Below are 20,356 nucleotides of genomic sequence, written 5' to 3' on the forward strand. Positions count from 1 at the left end.
GTACAGTAGAAAAACCATTACGCCGATGGAGACTCCCCACAAGGATAGCAAACCAGACATCTGTGTGTGTGTGTGTGTGTGTGTGTCACACAAATGTAGCTTATATATACAGGTGTGCAACAAATGTTACCCATAAAAAAAAAAGAAAAAAATGTAAATAATTAATTAAATGTATTATTCTTAACCAAATAGCACCTCGTGATTGTGGTATTTTGGCGGAAGCTGTGGTTAACGTGGTGTACCGAAAACATGCGAGTACAACTTTTAAAATTCCCTTTGGAAATTTGCAAATAAGAATAATTTATATGCACTGTGTTACCTGTTTTATAAGATCATTACGAAATTTAAGACTTTCTCTGCTTTTCTTGCAAGTGTTTATTTGCAGAAGACAGACACATCCTGCACATTAACTTCCTCAATCAAAATGAAAGATCAGCTGATGGCCACGTGACTATCACATGATCAGTACATTAGGACACGTACATTAGGACACAGGCATTGGTGTTGTTTTTCCAGATATCAGAGTACATGAACGCGAAAACAATGAGGTGAGTATTTCGTTGTTTACATAGAGTTATCTTACGCTAATCATACTTTATAGATCACATTTGCAGAAACTATTTGTAAATCTCACAGACAGCGGTTCACCTCATGAGGTCAGATGGTCAGGACAAGCAATTCACATAAACGTGTTCCCTCGTGTACTGCTTTCTAGCATGTTCATTATTCAAGTTGACTATTAGAATTAAAATGACAAAAGTCAGTAACCTCCTGCTCTTGTGCGTTGGCTATATAATAATTCATTTTGCATTAAAGTGGGTTCTTAAAGTGACAGTGTTTATTTTTACAGGATTGCTGTTTTTGTCCTGAGCTTTATTTGGCTCGTCAATGGGGAGCTGCTTGAGGCTGACCAAGACGCTTCGTAAGCCCATACATGCCTCTGCCTAGCAATAATTCTAAATTGTCTAAATTATGAACTATATTGGTAACTTCTGATATCATTTCCATATTTTATTCACTCTAGAAGCAATGTTATTCTCAATGTTTTAGCGTGCCTGAGGACTGGATTCTAGTTGAACGGGTTGGACCTTTGGAGGAAGTGGAACTTACATTTGCATTAAAGCAGCAGAATGTAAACCAGATGAAAGAATTACTGAAACTAGTGTCGGACCCTGACTCGCATCAATATGGTATTGAGCCTCTCATTTGTTATAATCCAGATAATCAAATAAAGAAATGAAGTTCTCATTTTCTCATAATTTTTTTAGGGAAGTATCTGAGTTTGGAAGAAGTGGCTGCTCTTGTGCAGCCTTCTCAGCTGACCGAGAAAGTAGTGCAGAATTGGCTCCAGAGTCATGGGGTCAAAAACTGTCACACAATTGTAACACGGGACTTCCTTCAATGTGTCATGACTGTGCAGTAAGGACAAATGTTGAGTGAATTTTATAGTATCAATAGACCACAAAAAATAGATCAGTTTCTCATCTTCTACCTGTCCTTCTTAGGGTGGCTGAAGCATTACTCCCTGGCGCTAAATTTCACCGCTACAGGAGAGGTTCACACACTCTGTTGAGGTCAACATCTCTATACTCCGTTCATGAAGATGTGTATCAGCATCTAGACTTTGGTGAGTAGCTGACACTATTTGTTCATCTCCAGCATCGAACCTATAAGCCTACTGTATCATGTTTAATACAAAAATTTCTGATGCCTCTGAATTATCAACATGATCAAAACTCTCTCATTCATCAGCATTGTTACATTTTATATGTTTTACATCGCACAATTAAAACTACAGATTTTTGATTATAAAACTAAGCATTCAAATTTCATCCTACTAATACATATTATTGGAAGATATGACATCTGATATTTATATGCAATTTATGCAAGTAGTTTGCTATACTGTTAGAAAGTTCTCAGTGATGTGCATTGCAGGCTATCAGAATTTCAGCGTCTTTTGCTCAGTTTTACTGGCATCTTAGTGAAATTGAGGCTTTTTTTCCCTCTTTGAGTATGAGCTCCACATTCATACTATATGGGCCATAAAAGCCTAATGTATCAAATATGATACTTTTTGCAACCTTATTTATTTTTAGATTTTAAAGATTTTGTCTAAAGATTTAATAAACTGTTCCATTTAAAAAAGAAAAGAAAAAATAATATGTCTGATCTTACAGGGTTAAGGACTTTCTAATGGCAAATCTATGAAGTAATCACTATCACGTGAAGTTTTTATTTTTTATTTTTTTTTTTTTTAAATCTTTTCAGTGGGTGGTGTTCACCGTTTTCCACCGAAAGGAAAGGATATCAGTAAAGGCTGGGAAGGAGCAAGACAGTCAGCATTAGGCTATCACTTGGGTGTCACCCCCTCAGTCGTTAGGAGTCGCTACAACCTTACAGCAAAAGATGTGGGCACTGCCACTAACAACAGTCAGGCAGTGGCACAGGTACACCTCATATGTACTGTGGAGATTTCGCTGATTAAATCCATTAATTGAATCATATGAGCAGAATTCTGAAGTGTTACTCATGGTTGTGTTAAATATCTTCACTAACTAGTTCTTGGAGCAGTACTACCACCCTGCTGACCTGGCTGAGTTTATGAGTCTGTTTGCTGGAGCATTCACACACATGTCTGCTGTAGAGCGGGTCGTGGGCACGCAGGGTGGTGGGAAAGCCGGCATTGAGGCCAGTCTGGATGTGGAGTACATCATGAGCAGTGGAGCAAACATTTCTACATGGGTCTTCACAAATCCAGGTATGTGCTCCATGGAAGCATTATGTTAGTACCATATGCTATTATAGTTTTTATTAATATTTTGAGTTGGTTTTCTATTAAATTTTAGTTAAAGTTTTAGTAGTTTTGTTGCTTGTCATTTTTATTATTTCTTATTTGTCTGTATAGTTTTTATTAAATTTTATTTAGGTTTTAGTGCATTAAGTTGAACTTATTTTATTTCAGCTTGTTTCCAAAACAATATTTCTCTCAAACTATAAAAACTCTGATTCATGGACATAATTTGCCTTGGTTAAGTTTGCTGTTGCATCCTAGATGTAGATGAGTTTGTTACTCCATCTGATTTGGGGAAATTTAGCATTACAACAATTATTTACAAATGGATCCTCTGCAGTAAATGGGTGCCATCAGAGATCAAATGGCTGATTAAAAACATCACCGTAATCCACAAGTAATCCACTGAACGCCAGTCTACTTCTTTTGAAGTGTTTGTGAGAAACAAATCCATCATTAAAGCCATTTACCAGTAAACTGTTCCTTCTGGCCAAAATACGAGTCCATAATAACACTTTCTCCAGTGAAGCTTCCCCAAATCTCAAACTCATCTACATCTTGGATGGACTGAGGGCAAGTCAATTTCAGATCATTTTTATTCATGGGTGAATGATTCCATTAAGGATCATGTGTGCTTTTTTTTTTTTTTGCTAATTCAGTATTGATCTTCTCAAATGACTTGATTTTAGTGCATCAGTTGGCTCTTTTTCCAAATAGACTTCCTGCATTGTAAAGATCACAAACTTTACCTTGGTCTCGGTTATAGGTCGTCATGAGACTCAGGAGCCATTCCTTCAGTGGATGCTGCTGCTCAGCAACATGTCTGCAGTGCCTTGGGTCCACACTATCAGCTATGGAGATGACGAGGACAGCCTTTCTGATGCCTATATGAACCGCATCAACACTGAGTTCATGAAAGTTGGCCTCAGAGGAATTTCCATGCTTTTTGCTTCCGGTAAGATAACAAAAATCATGTTGCAGGAACAAAAGCTTTTTATTTTGTGCATTTTATTTTTACATTTTATTAACTGCTGGTTGCATATGCTAGTCCTTTATTTATTTTTTTTCCTTTGGTCTAAGATCTCAATGAAAGCCACATTCATACAATATATCTGTGTTTGTTTTTTAATGCAGGTGACAGTGGAGCAGGCTGTAGACACTTGACCAAGGAAAGAAATACTTTTAGGCCAAGTTTTCCTGCATCCAGGTAGCTGTTGCTCTCTAAATAATCTGTATACTGATACCTTTTATACTGAAAAATAGTTGATGTGTGAAATGAATCTCTTCCCTATCTAGTCCCTATGTGACCATGGTGGGTGGGACTTCTTTCAAGAACCCCTTCAAACTCACCTATGAGGTCACAGACTACATCAGTGGAGGTGGCTTCAGTAATGTGTTTGCAATGCCAGATTATCAGGTAAATCTCCATGAGTTTGTACACAAAGTTTGTCACATGACCTCATGTTGCATGTTGAAGTCAGCAATTCAATTACAGTTGTCATCTTGGAAATAAAATCTACTTGCATTTTTAATATCATTTGGCTAAATGAGTTTAGAAAAAAAAAAAGTAAAAAAAAAAAAAAAAATCACTTCTTTTTGCTTTTTTCACATAAAAATGGAAAGTGTTTGCCACGTGAGATTTTACAAATGTTGGTCATCTGGGCATTCCATACATACAGATATTTTGCATACTATACTTTTAAAATTCAACCATATTATGAAAGCAGCTGAAGTCAGTTTTTCAGTGATAGTGTCTATCTACAGGCGCATCTCAATAAATTAGAATGTCGTGGAAAAGTTCATTTATTTCATTAATTCAACTCAAATTGTGAAACTCGTGTATTAAATAAATTTAATGCACACAGACTGAAGTAGTTCTTTGGTAAGTCTTTGGTTCTTTTAATTGTGATAATTTTGGCTCACATTTAACAAAAACCCACCAATTCAGATCTGCATCTCAACAAATTAGAATACTTCATAAGACCAATAAATAAACATTTTTAGTGAATTGTTGGCCCTCTGGATAGTATATTCATTTACTGTATATGTTCTCAATACTTGGTAGGGGCTCCTTTTGCTTTAATTACTGCCTCAGTTCGGCGTGGTTTGGAGGTGATCAGTTTGTGGCACTTCTGAGGTGGTATGGAAGCCCAGGTTGCTTTGACAGTGGCCTTCAGCTCATCTGCATTGTTGGGTCTGGTGTCTCTCATCTTCCTCTTGACAATACCCCATAGATTCTCTATGGGGTTCAGGTCTGGCGAGTTTGCTGGCCAATCAAGCACAGTAACACCATGGTCATTGAACCAGCTTTTGTTACCTTTGGCAGTGTGGGCAGGTGCCATGTCCTGCTGGAAAATGAAATCAGCATCTCCATAAAGTTTGTCAGCAGAAGGAAGCATGAAGTGCTCTAAAATTTCCTGGTAGATGGCTGCATTGACTGTGGACTTCAGAAAACACAATAGACCAAAAACAGCAGACGTCACGGTAGCCCAAATCATCACTGACTGTGGAAACTTCACACTGGACTTCAAGCAACATGGATTCTGTGCCTCTCCACTCTTCCTTCAGACTCTGGGACCTTGATTTCCAAATGAAATGCAAAATTTACTTTCATCTGAAAAGGGGACTTTGGACCACTGATCAACAGTCCAGTTCTTTTTCTCCACAGCCCAGGTAAGATGCTTCTGACGTTGTCTCTGGTTCAGAAGTGGCTTGGTAGCCCTTTTCCTGAAGACGTCTGAGCGTGGTGACTCTTGATGCACTGACTCCAGCTTCAGTTCACTCCTTGTGAAGCTCTCCCAAGTGTTTGAATCAGCTTTGCTTGACAGTATTCTCAAGCTTGTGGTCATCCCTGTTGCTGGTGCACCTTTTCCTACCCAAATTCTTCCTTCCAGTCAACTTTGCATTTAATATGCTTTGATACAGCACTCTGTAAACAGCCACACCTTTCAGTAATGACCTTCTGTGACTTACCCTCTTTGTGGAGGGTGTCAATGTTCGTCTTCTGGATCATTTCCAAGTCAGCAGTCTTCTCCATTATTGTGGTTTCAAAGAACAAGAGATACCCAGAATTTATACTGTAGGGATGGTCATTTATTGAAACTCAAATGTAAATATTCTAATATTTTGAGAAACTGATTTTTGACTTTCATGAGCTGTAAGCTCTAATCATCAAAATGAAAACAAAACAGTCTTTTGAAATGTTTTACTTTACATGTAATGAATCTAAAATATATGAAAGTTTCACTTTTTGAAATAAGTTACAAGAAAAAATGAATTTTTTCACGACATTCTAGTTTGAGATGCACCTGTATTTGCTTATTTATGACAAACAAGGCTATTGTGTTTTGTTCTCTGTAGGTTGGTGCTGTTCAAGCATATCTGAAAAGTGTTCAGCCTCTACCTCCTCAGACATATTTCAACATCACTGGAAGAGCCTATCCAGATCTAGCTGCACTCTCTGACAACTACTGGGTTGTTACCAACCGTGTACCCATACCATGGGTTTCTGGAACTTCGGTTAGTAAATAATACAAATACAATGTTTTTTGTTTGCTAGTGCACTTATAATACAATATATTACTTTACATTCATTGAAGAATCTTGAAAAAAGCTTATCACACTGTATTTTTGATCTAATAAACGCAAATCTTAGTGAGCATAAGAGACTTATTTCAAAAACGTTACAAAAAAATCTTACTGACCCCAAACATCTGTAAGGTAGAAAATGCATAAACAATGTACATTTACCATTTTAGTAACAATTTAAAGTACAGATTAGGTTACATGACATTTTTTTGTAATCCGAATGTTTTTCCAAGGCATCAACTCCAGTAGTGGGTGGAATTCTGTCCCTCATAAATGACCAGCGCTTTCTGAAGGGTCTTCCCTCATTAGGATTCATCAACCCTCGCCTTTACAAACTGCAAGGCAAAGGTCTTTATGATGTAAGTGTTTAAAAACATTTTTAACATTAGGCCCTTTTCACTGTGTTCAGAACTATTATATCTACAAAATACACATTTAAAATATCAACGTAACTTATAATGCTGTCCTAAAAGAATTCCATGTATGAAATGATCATAAAAGGCAGTATATGGCAACTACATGCAACTACATGTTAAATTGAGAAGCTTAAGTGTGACAGTTAAAACCTTTAGTTTACCTGTTCATGCAGCCATACACACCTAGCAAATTGATTTAACAGTGTTTTCTCCTTCTACCCCTTAGGTAACAGAGGGATGTCACCTGAGTTGTCTGGATGATAAAGTTGAAGGGAAGGGTTTCTGTGCCTCCCCTTCATGGGATCCAGTAACGGGATGGGGAACACCAAATTATCCTGCTCTTCTAAAGGCTCTTATGGATTGAGCTGCTGCTTTAGTCAGATTGCAAAAGAAATATCCACCCTTTGCACACTTTTTTTTTAAAAAATGTTTGTTGAAGCATCTGAATGATGATGCATTGTGTAATCATATCAACATATCATAGCTGTCAATCATCTAAGAATCATTTTCAAAAAAATAATGTTCTTTCAGTGTAAACTGAACCTTGATTTACCCTCCCACAGTTCTTCTCCCTGTCCAACAGGTCATACCACTTCAGTTCTTTCAGACGAGGTTGGTTTGTCCCAGAGTAAAGGATCAGAGGTTTCCAGGTGTAGACCACAACCGTATGTTTGACAAGCTTCTTTGGTTTAAACAAAACAGTGTGACATGATAATCTATGAATGGTGCAATATTCCCTAATAATAAATTTCAGTTCCTTTTAAAACAATTAAAATAGACCCTTTGTACATAAACATTTGGTTGTTCCAAGGTTTAAATGTAGCATTTAATGAAACCAGCCTAATTATTGAACATACTTGAGAGCTGCATAAACCAATAGCCTGTTTTTGACATTTTTAATGGGTTGATTTCAAAGACTTTGTGAAGAGATCCTCAGGGAATTAAATATTGAATGGATTTGTTGGTCTGGAACTACTAGGTCGTTGGTAAGACTGAGTGTTTTTCTACTAGATGTATGGTGCACTGAATGTTGTTTGAGTAACTGGTCCAACTTTTGTTTTTAAAAAAAGAAAGAAAAAAAGATGCATTGCCTTTAGGATATTAGGACTGATGTGTTTCATTTCTTTGCTTGAAAAATACAAATTAAAGTTTTTATTTTGAAATAAATGCCTTTGTGTGCTTAGTTTTGGATTTAATTATTTTTAATATAATCCAGAAACATACAAAATGTTTTTGAGAAGTAATTGTAATTTGCTGAACTGTAATTTGGAGTTAGCAGAACATATTTATAATAGCAAATAATCATGTGTTATTGGTGCATAGATCAATTCAGTTTAAATGGGCTCACAAAACATACATGAGAGAAGTTTAAATAATTCAGATAATTTTTTTTTTACATTATATAAATGCAAACTTAAGTCAGATATAGGATGTACATGTACATAAAATCAGCTCAGATTAATATAGTTCAATATAATATTTTAGGGTTATGCAAGGATAACTAGTTTCTAAAAACACTGCAAGTCTTGATATATGAGAACACATGAGGTTGTGTCAGCAGACGCAAGCTCTAATAGGACCTTTTCAAAAAAACAGTACATATTTTTAAACAGCAAGAATTGTGTAATTTACAACTTATAACCAAATGTTATGCATATGCGAAGTTAGGATGCTATTAACAAAATTATTAGCTGTAAGTAATGCAGTGTCAGTGGAGATATTTTAAAATAGCATATGAAATTGCAAGGTCATTATAATACTTTAAGCGCTTATATGTCGTTACAACACCAAGTTATATGTAGGATTAAACTAGAGATTTTTAGGCTCACTGCTGTTTGCCACCATTGTCTACCACAGAAAATATGACTTTAACCAGACCATATCATAAGGTTTCACAAATTCTTGCTTTTAAAATCAACGGTTAGAGGGCATTCTGCACACCGAACAGCATGATGAACTTCAGGCTCTTGGGAACTGCACAGGGGAGTTTAGCTTTATTCCATATCATTAAATAAATTAGAGAATTTGAAGGAAAAATGTCTTCACATACTGAGTAGACTGTTACTGTGTTACAAAAGAAGGCATGTGTATGTAGCAGTATTTCCTGAAGCTGGATAAAACTGTTTTAATTGGTTAAACACAATCTAATCAACATCTCTATCTACATGATTTCAAAACATTTGTACAGGACAGGTATACAAAATGAGATACCTGCACAGGATACCTCACAAAGAAAAGCTGTATTTACATTGAAAATAGCTGAACGGTATCTCATTCTCCTTGAAGAAAAGCATTCACAGGTTTTAAGTCTCAGGGACGACACACACACGCACGCACGCACACACACACACACACACACACACACTCACACACATACATATTATGACAGCTCTACGCTCTAAAAAGTGTACAATATGCACACTTTGAAGACATCTAAAAAGCAGTCTTTGTCTTTGCAAACTGGTAGAAACAGACACACCGATGGGCAATTTGCTTCTTTGGGCTCAGGATAATGAGCATCTTGTATGTGAATGAGGGTCCACAAAAACAATCACATCTTCAAAAGAAGAAACTCTCATAACTCGGGTCTATACCGTGAGAAGGTTGACGGGATAGTTTGGTGTCAGGTCCTCATTCACATTTCAATTCCCATCAAAATGTGCACTGAGATTCTCTTAGAAAAGAATGGTTCTAGAAACGACATACAAAGTGGGTTTTGGAGCAGGAAGCTGTGGTCAGACAGAGTCTTTAAGGGATCTTTCTTCAGCGAGCGATCTCACTGATTGTTTTTAGCTTTCGCGTGTGTCAAAATGTGAGACTTCAGGTTGGTGGACTGAGCGAATTTCTTGTTGCAGCCATCGAACGGGCAAACGTAAGGTCTGTCTCCAGTGTGAATCCGCACGTGTGTGCGCAAGTTAAAGTCCAATGAAAAGCGCTTTCCACATCCCTCAAATGTACACTGGGGAGGAAAAGATTCAAAAGTGTATTTATTATTTACATTTAACATATTTCAGTTTTTATAAAATTCTGAACAGCATCATTAAACTTTTTAAAACATTAATACAAAGGGACAAAAAATTACCTGGAAAGGTTTTTCACCAGTATGAACCAACTGATGCCGTTTTAGCTTGGAACTTTCCACAAACGCCTTCCCACATTCAGCGCAGACATGAACCCGTGGCCCATGGGTGTGCAAGTGCTTTCTCATAGCGGAGTTGTCCCGAAACATTTTTGTGCAACCCTATGATAACATAACAAAAATGTTAAAAATCCTGATAATAAGTTAAATAAAAAATGTAGGTGACTGGATTCATTTGTTAAAATCTTTAAGTTGATCAGCAATATCCTAAATCAGCACTTCTACATAATTATCACGAACGATTAAAAAAAACTCACTTTGTGAGGGCATGCTATCGTTCTTGGAGAGTCATCCTCCTTTATTTTCCTGGGCTTCATTCTGTATTGTGAAAAACATTCAGGATAAGACATTTGTATGCATGCTTAATTCTAAAAGTTAAATAATGAATAAAATACATGAAGCAAATCAAATTCATTGCTTTTGAATACAGAAAAATACTAAATGGCTTTAATTTGTAAACCATCTATATACATGTTTGTCCATAGGTTTGACAAGTTTCAAATCTTTTTTTTTTTTCTGTTGTTTTTTCAAATAGACTGCACAATAAATAAACAGATCATTTTAATTTCTGGGCCCAGTGGAGTTTAAAATGCATTAAATATCAAGCTTACAGCCTACTATAAAACTCTACGCCTAAGAAATCAATAAATGCTGTAATAAAGTTTCAAGCTTTTGGCTGAATACCCACCTGGCAAACTCTGCCAGCTGTTTGGGGTCTGACAGGTCAATACCAGGTATGCCACCAGGGGGCAGTTTCTTGCCTGTCATATACTCGGAGTAGTCAGGAGGAGAGTTTTCTCCAATAATCTGCTCCTCGACCTCAGTCTCATGATCAACATCTTTCTTATCATCTGTACAAAACACAAGATTAAACGTTTAACAAAATACTTAATCAAATCACACACCCTGTATTCACAAAGAGCTAAACGTTATAAGGACAAATAAAGCAAACAAAACGTAAATGGACTGATGAAGCAACGCCCAAGTCATAAGTGATTAATTTTAAGAATAAAACAATTATATCCATTGTCTCAGAGAAGCAATGCCTAAGCAATTAATATATACATAAAAAACGGGTCTGGCGCGATTGTGGTGCAAATTACATTCCAGTCAAGTATTTGGCATCAAAAATGCAATTAAGTGCGCGTTTCTTGTCTTTTCCCCCCGTATGCATTATGTGAGCGTTCCCAAAAAAAAAAAAAAAAAAAAGCCTTTGAAGCGCATGCGCAGTCTGTAGTGGTTCATGGTGCACATTCTCGTAAACATATAAACAAGGTTTCAACCTGCACTCCATGTTCATGTACTTTATTTAATATTCAAGTAAAGCCAAACATTTTTGGTCGTTACAGGCCAGACACACTTAAAATGAAAGCGGAGAATTTAAGAAATATATTACAAATACACAACACCCATAAAAACATCATAACTAATATTGCAATATATCTTACAACATCCAGCAGAGCTAAGCTGCGACGTAGTTTAAACATTTGTATGTATCAGCATTTAAAATATTCAGCCCCTTAGTAATATTGGGCTTAAACAATACAATTTGTATCAAATTCTAGTGAATTAGTCCCAAGTTCAATGTGAACGACATCTTTCTGAATTTACACTGCCGTTAAACGCCAAGATTTCAAGATCGCAAAAGCTACCAATAGATATTTTTGTATTTTTCCAAAGACCGCCGTCCACTATAAACATAATATAAAAATGCGCAATACGTTAAGCATTAATATTATCCCTGCCTAAAAAGGAATTTGTCTGATAACTGTGTAAAAATTGTAATCACGTACAAGTAAACTGGGAAACATCGCCCCTTGCAAGCCACGGGAATCTGCTAGATGTATCTGAATTTCTCAGTTAGAAGATTTAAATACGCGGTAACATTTGTTTATTGAGGGACTGAAGCGCTGTGAGACAGACAGTTTGCAAGCAAACAGCAGATCGTGTGATTAGGTCCCTCCCCTTCTTCAAACGGAGCTGCGCCATTGCGGCCTGCAGCAGCGCGGCGGACTCACAGCGCCTCTCTCCGCTCCCGCCGCCATCTTTCCCCGCTCACAGAACCGCCATGTTTCGGGGCCGCCGCCATAATGGTCTGGAGGAATATGGCGGCGCCCATCCGCACTTAAAACATGGCTTCCCATCAAAACAAAAACATTTAGACCGGGGCCACCCTCATAAGTGGCTTTTCAGGTCGGAAAATCGTTTCTGACACTGGGCTATCCGGCAGCTTTATAACGCGCTCGAGAGGAAGAGGGCCCACGCGAGGCCTGCGCGAGAACAAAGCACTTGATGCGATGTCAAAACTTACCCGATGCCCACATAGTGACGGAAAACTCCCCCTCCAGTGTTTTGATCTGCACTTGCTTCTGCTCCCATTTGCGTCCGCTCGCCTCGGCGGAGTTTAGGAAGCTCTTTTTGACCACTCTTTTCCCGCTGCCTCCTCCTTTCTTCATCCTTCCCGACGGGTTCTTGCCAGACACGGTTACTAAAGTCTGCTCGATATATTCCTCCTCTGCAACAGGAACAGGGACGGGGATGAGGATCTGGTCCTCGAAGCTGTCGTCTGCGTGGAGGTCCGAATCGTCGCAGCCCACGACCTCCTCGCGAGTTTGGACCAGAATCACCTCCTGATGGTTAACGTGGTTCGGATCGTCTGAGACCAGCGGCTGCAGCGCGATCATCGGCTGGTGCTCGTCGTCGTCTCCGCCGACCACCGTCGTCTCGATGGTCTCCACTTCGATTTCGTGCAGCTCGACGATCTCCGCCGGCATCTCCGAGCCGTCCGCTTCGATGTACAGTGTCTCGCCCGACGCCATTCTTGGCTTTCTTGCTCTCCGAACTGATTTCACGCAAGCCCTGTGTCAAGTCAACGGCTCGTTCTTCCCTCCTACTCCGCTAACAAACAGGCAAAACTCCGTCCCACATTGACTGACTCCGCTCACGGACTCTGCCTGAGAATCAGACGTGCGAGATCTCGCGAGATCTTGGTCTTCGTGTTTGACCTCATTCTCACCAGTAAACTTTTGTAAATTATCCACCAGCAGGTTTTTAATCTTCATTGACAGTAGCTGATAAACTGTATATCAACAACATTTAATTTGAATTCGAAATAATGTGTGAAATATATTGGTTACTTATGTATGTATGTATGTAGTATAAGGAAACCTTTTCTTCAACATTAATTGAATTGTTTATTTGCAAATATGTTTTGAATTGACAGAGGATTTTTAGAGGAAACTATAGATTTACAACTTGGTGGAAGTGATATACTGTATAAGTTCCACATATGCCTGTTCCATATATACATAGTCTACTGCATCATTGTATTTTCTGTTAATACATAACTTTAAACAATGCTGTAATGTTTTGCATTTGTAGTGCAATATAAACGCAAATCTATTGAACATAATATTATTAGGTACCTATTAATAAATAAATAAATAAATAAATACATAAAATAATGAAATGGCTTAAATTACATAACAACACGAGCAACCACCCCAAGTAACCACCTCTTGTACCATAGCAACTGCATAGCAACCACCTGAGTACCCTAGCAACCACCCAGAGTACCCTAGAAATATTTCTAAGCCATATGAACTCATCTATCTGTCTGTCTGTCTGATAGACTTTATTGCCTTCAAAACATTAAAAGCATTAAGCTTTAAAACTACTTTAAACTTCAAACTATTCGGACTGAAAACCGTCAAACTTTTAAAAACGTTTTCAAACATTCTGGTCAGGCTTTCTCAAGCCAACTTAAAGTTTGTCTTGAACTTTTTTTTTATCTAGTTAAACTCTGGCATTTATGGCATAATAATTTTATGTCTATATTTGCTTAAATTATTTATAAATTATTTATGCTTAAACTAGTTATAAAATGTTATGTCTCCTTTTATTTTTTTATTTTAATTTATCTCATGCAATTTATAATGTTAAATCACACGTGGCCTCTAAATTTGTCTGATATTTAACTCTCTTATTATTATAATATTAACTCTTATTATAATGTGTAAAAACGCCCTCTCGCGGTAAGCAAACCTGTCTAGACCAGAATTACAGGAGTGTGACACTGAAAACTGCTTAAGTACTGTAAATCGCAAAAGCAAAACATTAAAAAAAAAAAAAAAAAAAATCAATTTAATTCAGTCTTTTCTGTGTATTGGGGTATAATTCAAATCTCACTGCCAAACATTCCACAGTCATCGGTTATGAGGCAAGGCACAGTTGTAGTTAGTGGGACGAGGCAGACTGTACGGGCTGCTCTCTGAACAACTTGATCTGGTTAGGGTTTCGGTTGAAGTTAGTAAACTTACCGTTGGCACTCTCAGGCACACCTTCTCATTCTCTTATCTAAGAGGGCGTGTCCCAAACGAGTCTAGTAAGCGAGGAATCACCTGAGCTCATTACACCAGCAGCACACAGGTGTAAAAATGGGCAAAGCAGTTGGACGCTGGGACTTTGAATGGGTCTATAATGAGCAACCGCACACATGGAGAAGAAAGGAAATATTAGGTAAGTTTACATTAAATGACAGAAAATACATGTACGTCAGCAGAATTTGCTAAAACAGGCTACTGTAGACGTGATATGATTTCGGTTAGCCGACTGACTTGAATTTAATTTAAACATCCATTTAACCATTTGGGAGCGTGTTAGATTTTGTTATCTAGTTGTTTATCTTGTGTTGGTAAAGATATATAAGCTCAACTGTGTGCTTTATGCACAGTGCCTGTCACGACATGACTCTGATCACTGATTATACAGGAACTCGGAAAATTAACATGACATTTTAATCCTAGTGGATATCTTCCCGAACTAATTTCAAATGAAAAAAAGTTAATTCAGTATAAATTCTTAATACATAGGCTACTTGTCCGGAAGAGTGCGCGCGTGCCAGTGAGAGTGCGTGCGTACGCAAGCGCTTATGTGTGTGAAGAGGGCGCGTAAGGAATGTGTGTCTTTATTATTATTATTTTTTTAAATGTTTTTCTTTTACAAACTCTATCGTCGTGTGTTTCATATGCATACACTACATACTAACTACCTTCTTTTTTTACTTGTAATTCAGATTAAGCGTACTTTGCCATATGTTCAGTCTAATATGTGACCCTGGACCACAAAACCAGTCATAAGTGTCAATTGATTTCAGAATAAAGCTGAATAAATAAGCTTTCAGTTGATGTATGGTTTGTTATGATAGGACAATATTTGGCTGAGATACAACTATTTGAAAATCTGGAATCTGAGGGTGCAAAAAAATCTAAATACTAAGAAAATCACCTTTAAAGTTGTCCAAATGAAGTTCTTAGCTATGCATATTACTGATCAAAAATTAAGTTTTGATATGTTTACGGTAGAAAATTCACTAAATATCTTCATGGAACATGATCTTTACTTAATATCCTAATGATTTTTGGCATAAAATAAAAATGCATAATTTTGACCCATACAATGTATTTTTGGCTATTGCTAAAAATATACCCCAGCGACTTAAGACTGGTTTTGTGGTCCAGGGTCACACATATTTAGACTAAAGACAGGTGTAGTAGACAGGTGAAACATGGATGTGTTTTACCTGCCTCACATCTATCAGACAATGGCTTCAGGGGATGATAGTTTGTGTAAACTGATTCCATGCATTATTTGCACAATAGCAGTGGGTCTTGCATGGTAACAACATTCTAGTCTTATAGGCTAACTGTAAAGATATCAAGTCACAAGCTCAGTTCCCCATAAAACACATTTATGAGCAACTTGGAGATTTCACCACAAATATCACACAATTATAGAAGGTCAGAGTGTTTTTTTCTTCTGTGTACAGAAGTAAGGAATTAAAAAGCTGACATTCTTTTGACAGCTCACATTGAACTGTAAAACTCCCCCTTTAGAGTAATTCTCCATCAATAGACCCTGAAAAACACCTTTTGGTACTGATATGATATTGTGAAGTTGCATGTGTAGTTTTACACCCCAAGCTCTTTAAATATTAATAAAGTATTCTATCGTCCTCAGACTATTCCAGAAAGGATGAGGATGCCAATACTATTTACAAACTCTGGTGTATATATATATATTATATAAAAAATTGTTTTAAGCAACAAAACTGATGTGAATTATCATTCAAATATATTAATTTTATAATAATGCAGAAAACCTGGTGTTAAAGTGATTGTTGCTAGTTTTTTTTTTTTTTTTTCTAATTTCTTTTTAAAATAATAGACCATATAGGATTTTTTTTTTTTTTTTTATAACCAAAGCATCACCTTGGGTTGGACTAGCATCTAGCTGGAGTTTGTGGCCATTTTATTTACACACTTTATAGCATTTGGTTACTCATTACACAGGTGAACTTGCCCAATGTTCAGAGGCATCGCATGCATGTTGTTATTTTAGGCTTAAATATGACTTGCAGAAGCTGAAACACAACCACCTTGTTCAGAATAAACCTGTTTGTGTGTTTCTGTGACATTAAGCCATGGCAGGTGTGATCTTGTTCAGAGTAGGGGTAGGAAAAGGCGCATCCAAGAATCTCCACCTACGTGTGTATAAGAACATCACTGCACATGAAGCCCTATAGTGTTGCTGGCAGCTGTGCTTGTTTTGTGAGGGCTATTTGTTTGACCGATATGTAAACTGTAAAGGCCAAACAAATACACAGATAATCTGACATATGGAACTGAACCAGAATCATTTCCTTTTTCAATGATGACTGAGGTGCCCAATTCACTTGTCTTACTGTGAATAGCCCTTGACAAAAAACAAAATATGATACACATGTAACCATACACTTAAGCATAAACCAGCAGAAAACATGGCAATATGAACAGTTTGCATACAGACATTATGCAAACTGCATGAAAAAGTGTTATGGCATATTTGCGTGCAGGTCGCCTGTAATTGAACAGGTGAAAGTGACCGCTGTGAAAAAAGAGCCTTGTGGAACTTGTATAAAGGGATTCTGCAGCAATGAATGATGCGTCAACAGAACATTAGCAGGGCAAACAAATCTGCTAATTAAAAAGGCACACCGCCAGGGGAGTGTCTGTCCCTTGTGGAGGAGAATTAGTGATTGGTTGACTACCTACGCAACAGTGCCTTGACATATTTAATAGGTTACCACTAGCAACTGCAATAAAGTGATCATCTTCATTAGGTTTTGTAATGGTGAATAATCTTAGAGTACAATCTACATAAAAAATAATCTGCTTTAAAAGTGATACAGGCATAATTATTGTGAGTGCTACTTAATTGGGATGTGAAGGCTTAATTTCATGTACAGTCCGTCTTTAATGGAAGTACGACAAATCCTTCAACGTGAACAAGACTTCAGTAAAGATATATTATAATATCTATTACAAGAAACTAATTTCAAGAGCTAAAGCAGCAGTTTTAGTGTAATGGTTTGAAGGATTATTGCACTACCGCAGAATGCACTATACTGTAGAAATATTGTTGCTTTTTTTTCTGTTCATCACATAGTATCCTGTTTCACATAACAAAACTATTTTATTCAAAGCTGTATGTTATGGCCATTTGGTCATCTTAATTGATAAAATTCAGATTTTTTTTTTTATGTGCAATTTATGCAGATATTTATATGAATACATGCACACAAATATTTATCTTTGTGTATTGGTTGCGAAAAGTTTGGATTTTTTTTTTTTTTTCACCAAGGCTTCATTAGTTGATCAAAAACCGTTATATTGTGAAATATTACAATTTAAAATAATTGTTTTCAACACTGATAAGAAGAATCATTATTAATAATTTAGCCGCAAATAAGCATATTAGAATGATTTCCAAAGGATCAAGAATATATATGTATATGTGTGTGAATATGTAATTATTATTCAAACTATATCATCTCATGTTCTTAACATGTTCTCTTTCTTCAGCAAAGTATCCTGAAATCAAGTCTTTGATGGGTCATGACCCCCAGCTGAAGTGGGTCGTGTCAGGGATGGTACTGACCCAGCTCCTGGCGTGTTACATGGTCCACGAGCTCTCCTGGAAGTGGGTGTTGTTTTGGGCGTATGCGTTCGGTGGCTGCATCAACCACTTTTTGACCCTAGCCATCCATGACATTTCACACAATGTGGCCTTTGGCACCAAAAGGGCACGCTGGAACCGTTGGTTCGCCATGTTTGCCAATCTACCAATTGGCTTGCCTTATTCAGCATCCTTCAAGAAGTACCATATCGACCACCATCGTTATCTTGGAGGAGATGGATTGGACGTGGATATTCCTACCGACCTTGAGGGCTGGTTCTTCTGCACCCCAGCCAGAAAGGTGTTCTGGCTCTTTCTCCAGCCTTTGTTCTACGCGCTCCGTCCATTGGTGGTGAACCCCAAGCCTGTGACCAGGTTGGAAATGCTCAATGCAGTCGTACAGTTTGTGGTAGACATTATCATCTACTATTTTTGGGGTCTCAAGCCCATAGTCTACCTCATCGCTGGCTCTATACTGTGTTTGGGCCTGCATCCCATCTCTGGACACTTCATCGCTGAGCACTACATGTTTATGAAAGGTCATGAAACCTACTCTTATTATGGCCCTCTCAACTTAATAACCTTCAATGTGGGATACCATATGGAGCACCATGACTTCCCCAGCATTCCTGGCAGCAAATTACCAGAGGTACGAGTTTAGCTGTATTCCTTTGTTTTTAGAAATGCATAGTATTAAAATTCTAGCTGATGTGATAAGATGATAATTATGGCAGATGTTAAAATTGCACTCTCTTTGTTGAAAAAAAAAAATCTGTCACTTTTACACTATAAATAAATTTAGGCATCACAAAATAATGTACAGTATGAAAATGAATGTTTAAGCATTCATTAATATTAATTCAGTGTTTTAAAGATGAAGGTTAGATGACAGCAATGGTAATCTAAATGTAAAACTAGAGGAAATGAGTATGTAAAATTACATATCAAATACTGACCAATACAATTAAATAATACATTAGGAATAACGGCTAATAACCAATATATTGTAAATCCCCATTGGAGTTTCTTTTCTTCTAATAAAAAGTTTAAAGTGGGCAAACTATCAGATATCACTGAAGCCTTTAAAAATTCTGTAGTAGTTGGTATTTTTAATTTCTTCTTAAACTTAACTTCGTTCCGATTTTAGTGAATCCAGCCCCAGATTTTTAATACTTGTCAGGAAGTTTCCTTTTCAGGCTAGAGCTCAAGTGGAAATGTCGTGGTAAAGTAATGCCCACTATTGATTTTGACACCATTACCGATTAAGAGGAAGAATGTGACATTTAGTGCCGTGGAACTAACTAGAAAGACTAATATTTGCTAAACTCTTTTTCATGCTGCTTCAGTGTTCATAAGACAATTTAATTGTGTTTGGGGTTCTTTCACACTGATGGTGTGACGTCTATAAACTACAAAGGCATGTCTGTAAGCTGATTACTTACGCAGTGCATAATATCTCTTAATATTTAAACCAAAGTATAACTACTGACAGGAAACTGACCATCGCCCCACCCATGTATTACATTTTAGCTGCTTTGTACTTTGTTCTTATTCTTTGGTACGCGTATTGTATTTCAAAGTATATAAAACAGGAGTCTCATTAACATTTGATTATTTACGGACCTTTCCCTTTTTGCAGGTCAAGAGGATTGCAGCAGAGTACTATGACTCGCTCCCTCAGCACACTTCCTGGATGCGAGTGCTCTGGGACTTTGTATTTGATGACACCATCGGCCCCTACGCCAGAGTCAAGAGACAATACAAACTTGGCAAAAACGAATGAATTGGGAGTTAGACTACTGATCTAACCAAACAAGGTATTTACACAAATCTGTGAGGCACTAGAAAGCTGTTAGTTAAAAGGGAACAAACCCTTTCACACGTGAACCTGCAAACCCTTTACATTCTGTCACAGCATTTCATCATATAGATCCATCTGTACAATGTTTGAACAATAACTGTAACAATAACAATAACCTGCGCCTGGGACCGTGTTACATGATTTGTGATTTTATTGTTTGGGTGTGTCAGCTAATTGTCTCAATCTTTCCATACAGTCATTCCAAACTAAAACATCTGATGTTGTTCTTATGGTATCCATGTTCCTTATCAAAGCAGTTATTTGTGTTTATTATTGCTATCGCCACTTACTTAAGATACACCTGCTGAGATGGAATGTTTAAGTGGACTTAAAATGCCTTTTCATCAGGGAGTCCTTTTTGAAAACTGAATATGTAATTGTTTTGTGCTCTATTATGTAACTTGAAGTCTTTAAGATATTTTGACATGTTCTGTCGTTTGCACTGTGACAGTTTAACTCTGAACTTGCTGTTGTGGAATATATTTGTTCAGCACAATGTATTTCAATAAACTTCCTAATCTTACATGATGAATCTGAATAATGGCAGAGAGGTTTTGTAAGGG

General features: G+C 37.2%; 3 protein-coding genes across 4 annotated transcripts; 2 read left to right on the forward strand and 1 right to left on the reverse strand.

Annotated features, from left to right (window-relative positions):
• Nucleotides 1-414: 414 nt before the first annotated feature.
• Nucleotides 415-9,176, forward strand: tpp1 (tripeptidyl peptidase I). 2 transcript variants are annotated; one of them, XM_058749214.1, is made up of 13 exons: nt 415-548; nt 851-922; nt 1,025-1,190; nt 1,269-1,419; nt 1,506-1,627; nt 2,272-2,450; nt 2,563-2,761; nt 3,561-3,749; nt 3,929-4,001; nt 4,091-4,211; nt 6,155-6,313; nt 6,616-6,741; nt 7,025-9,176. In XM_058749214.1, the coding sequence occupies exons 3-13, from the start codon at nt 1,142-1,144 to the stop codon at nt 7,160-7,162; spliced, it is 1,506 nt and encodes a 501-aa protein (XP_058605197.1). In that variant the 5' UTR covers nt 415-548; nt 851-922; nt 1,025-1,141; the 3' UTR covers nt 7,163-9,176. The 2 variants fall into 2 exon arrangements, with proteins under 2 accessions (XP_058605197.1, XP_058605196.1); XM_058749213.1 differs by having other exon boundaries at nt 1,051-1,190.
• Nucleotides 8,771-13,325, reverse strand: yy1a (YY1 transcription factor a). The gene is made up of 5 exons (XM_058749217.1): nt 12,249-13,325; nt 10,626-10,788; nt 10,195-10,255; nt 9,881-10,039; nt 8,771-9,757 (listed from the first exon to the last, which is right to left on the reverse strand). Exons 1-5 carry the CDS (start codon nt 12,754-12,756, stop codon nt 9,575-9,577), a joined length of 1,074 nt encoding a protein of 357 aa, XP_058605200.1. The 5' UTR covers nt 12,757-13,325; the 3' UTR covers nt 8,771-9,574.
• A 970-nt stretch (nt 13,326-14,295) lies between these two features.
• degs2 (delta(4)-desaturase, sphingolipid 2) lies at nt 14,296-20,283 on the forward strand. Its single transcript, XM_058749184.1, has 3 exons — nt 14,296-14,455; nt 17,839-18,581; nt 19,572-20,283. The coding sequence occupies exons 1-3, from the start codon at nt 14,374-14,376 to the stop codon at nt 19,713-19,715; spliced, it is 969 nt and encodes a 322-aa protein (XP_058605167.1). The 5' UTR covers nt 14,296-14,373; the 3' UTR covers nt 19,716-20,283.
• Nucleotides 20,284-20,356: the final 73 nt, after the last annotated feature.

The sequence above is a fragment of the Onychostoma macrolepis genome, chromosome 17, assembly GCF_012432095.1.
Source record: "Onychostoma macrolepis isolate SWU-2019 chromosome 17, ASM1243209v1, whole genome shotgun sequence".
NCBI lineage: Eukaryota > Metazoa > Chordata > Actinopteri > Cypriniformes > Cyprinidae > Onychostoma > Onychostoma macrolepis.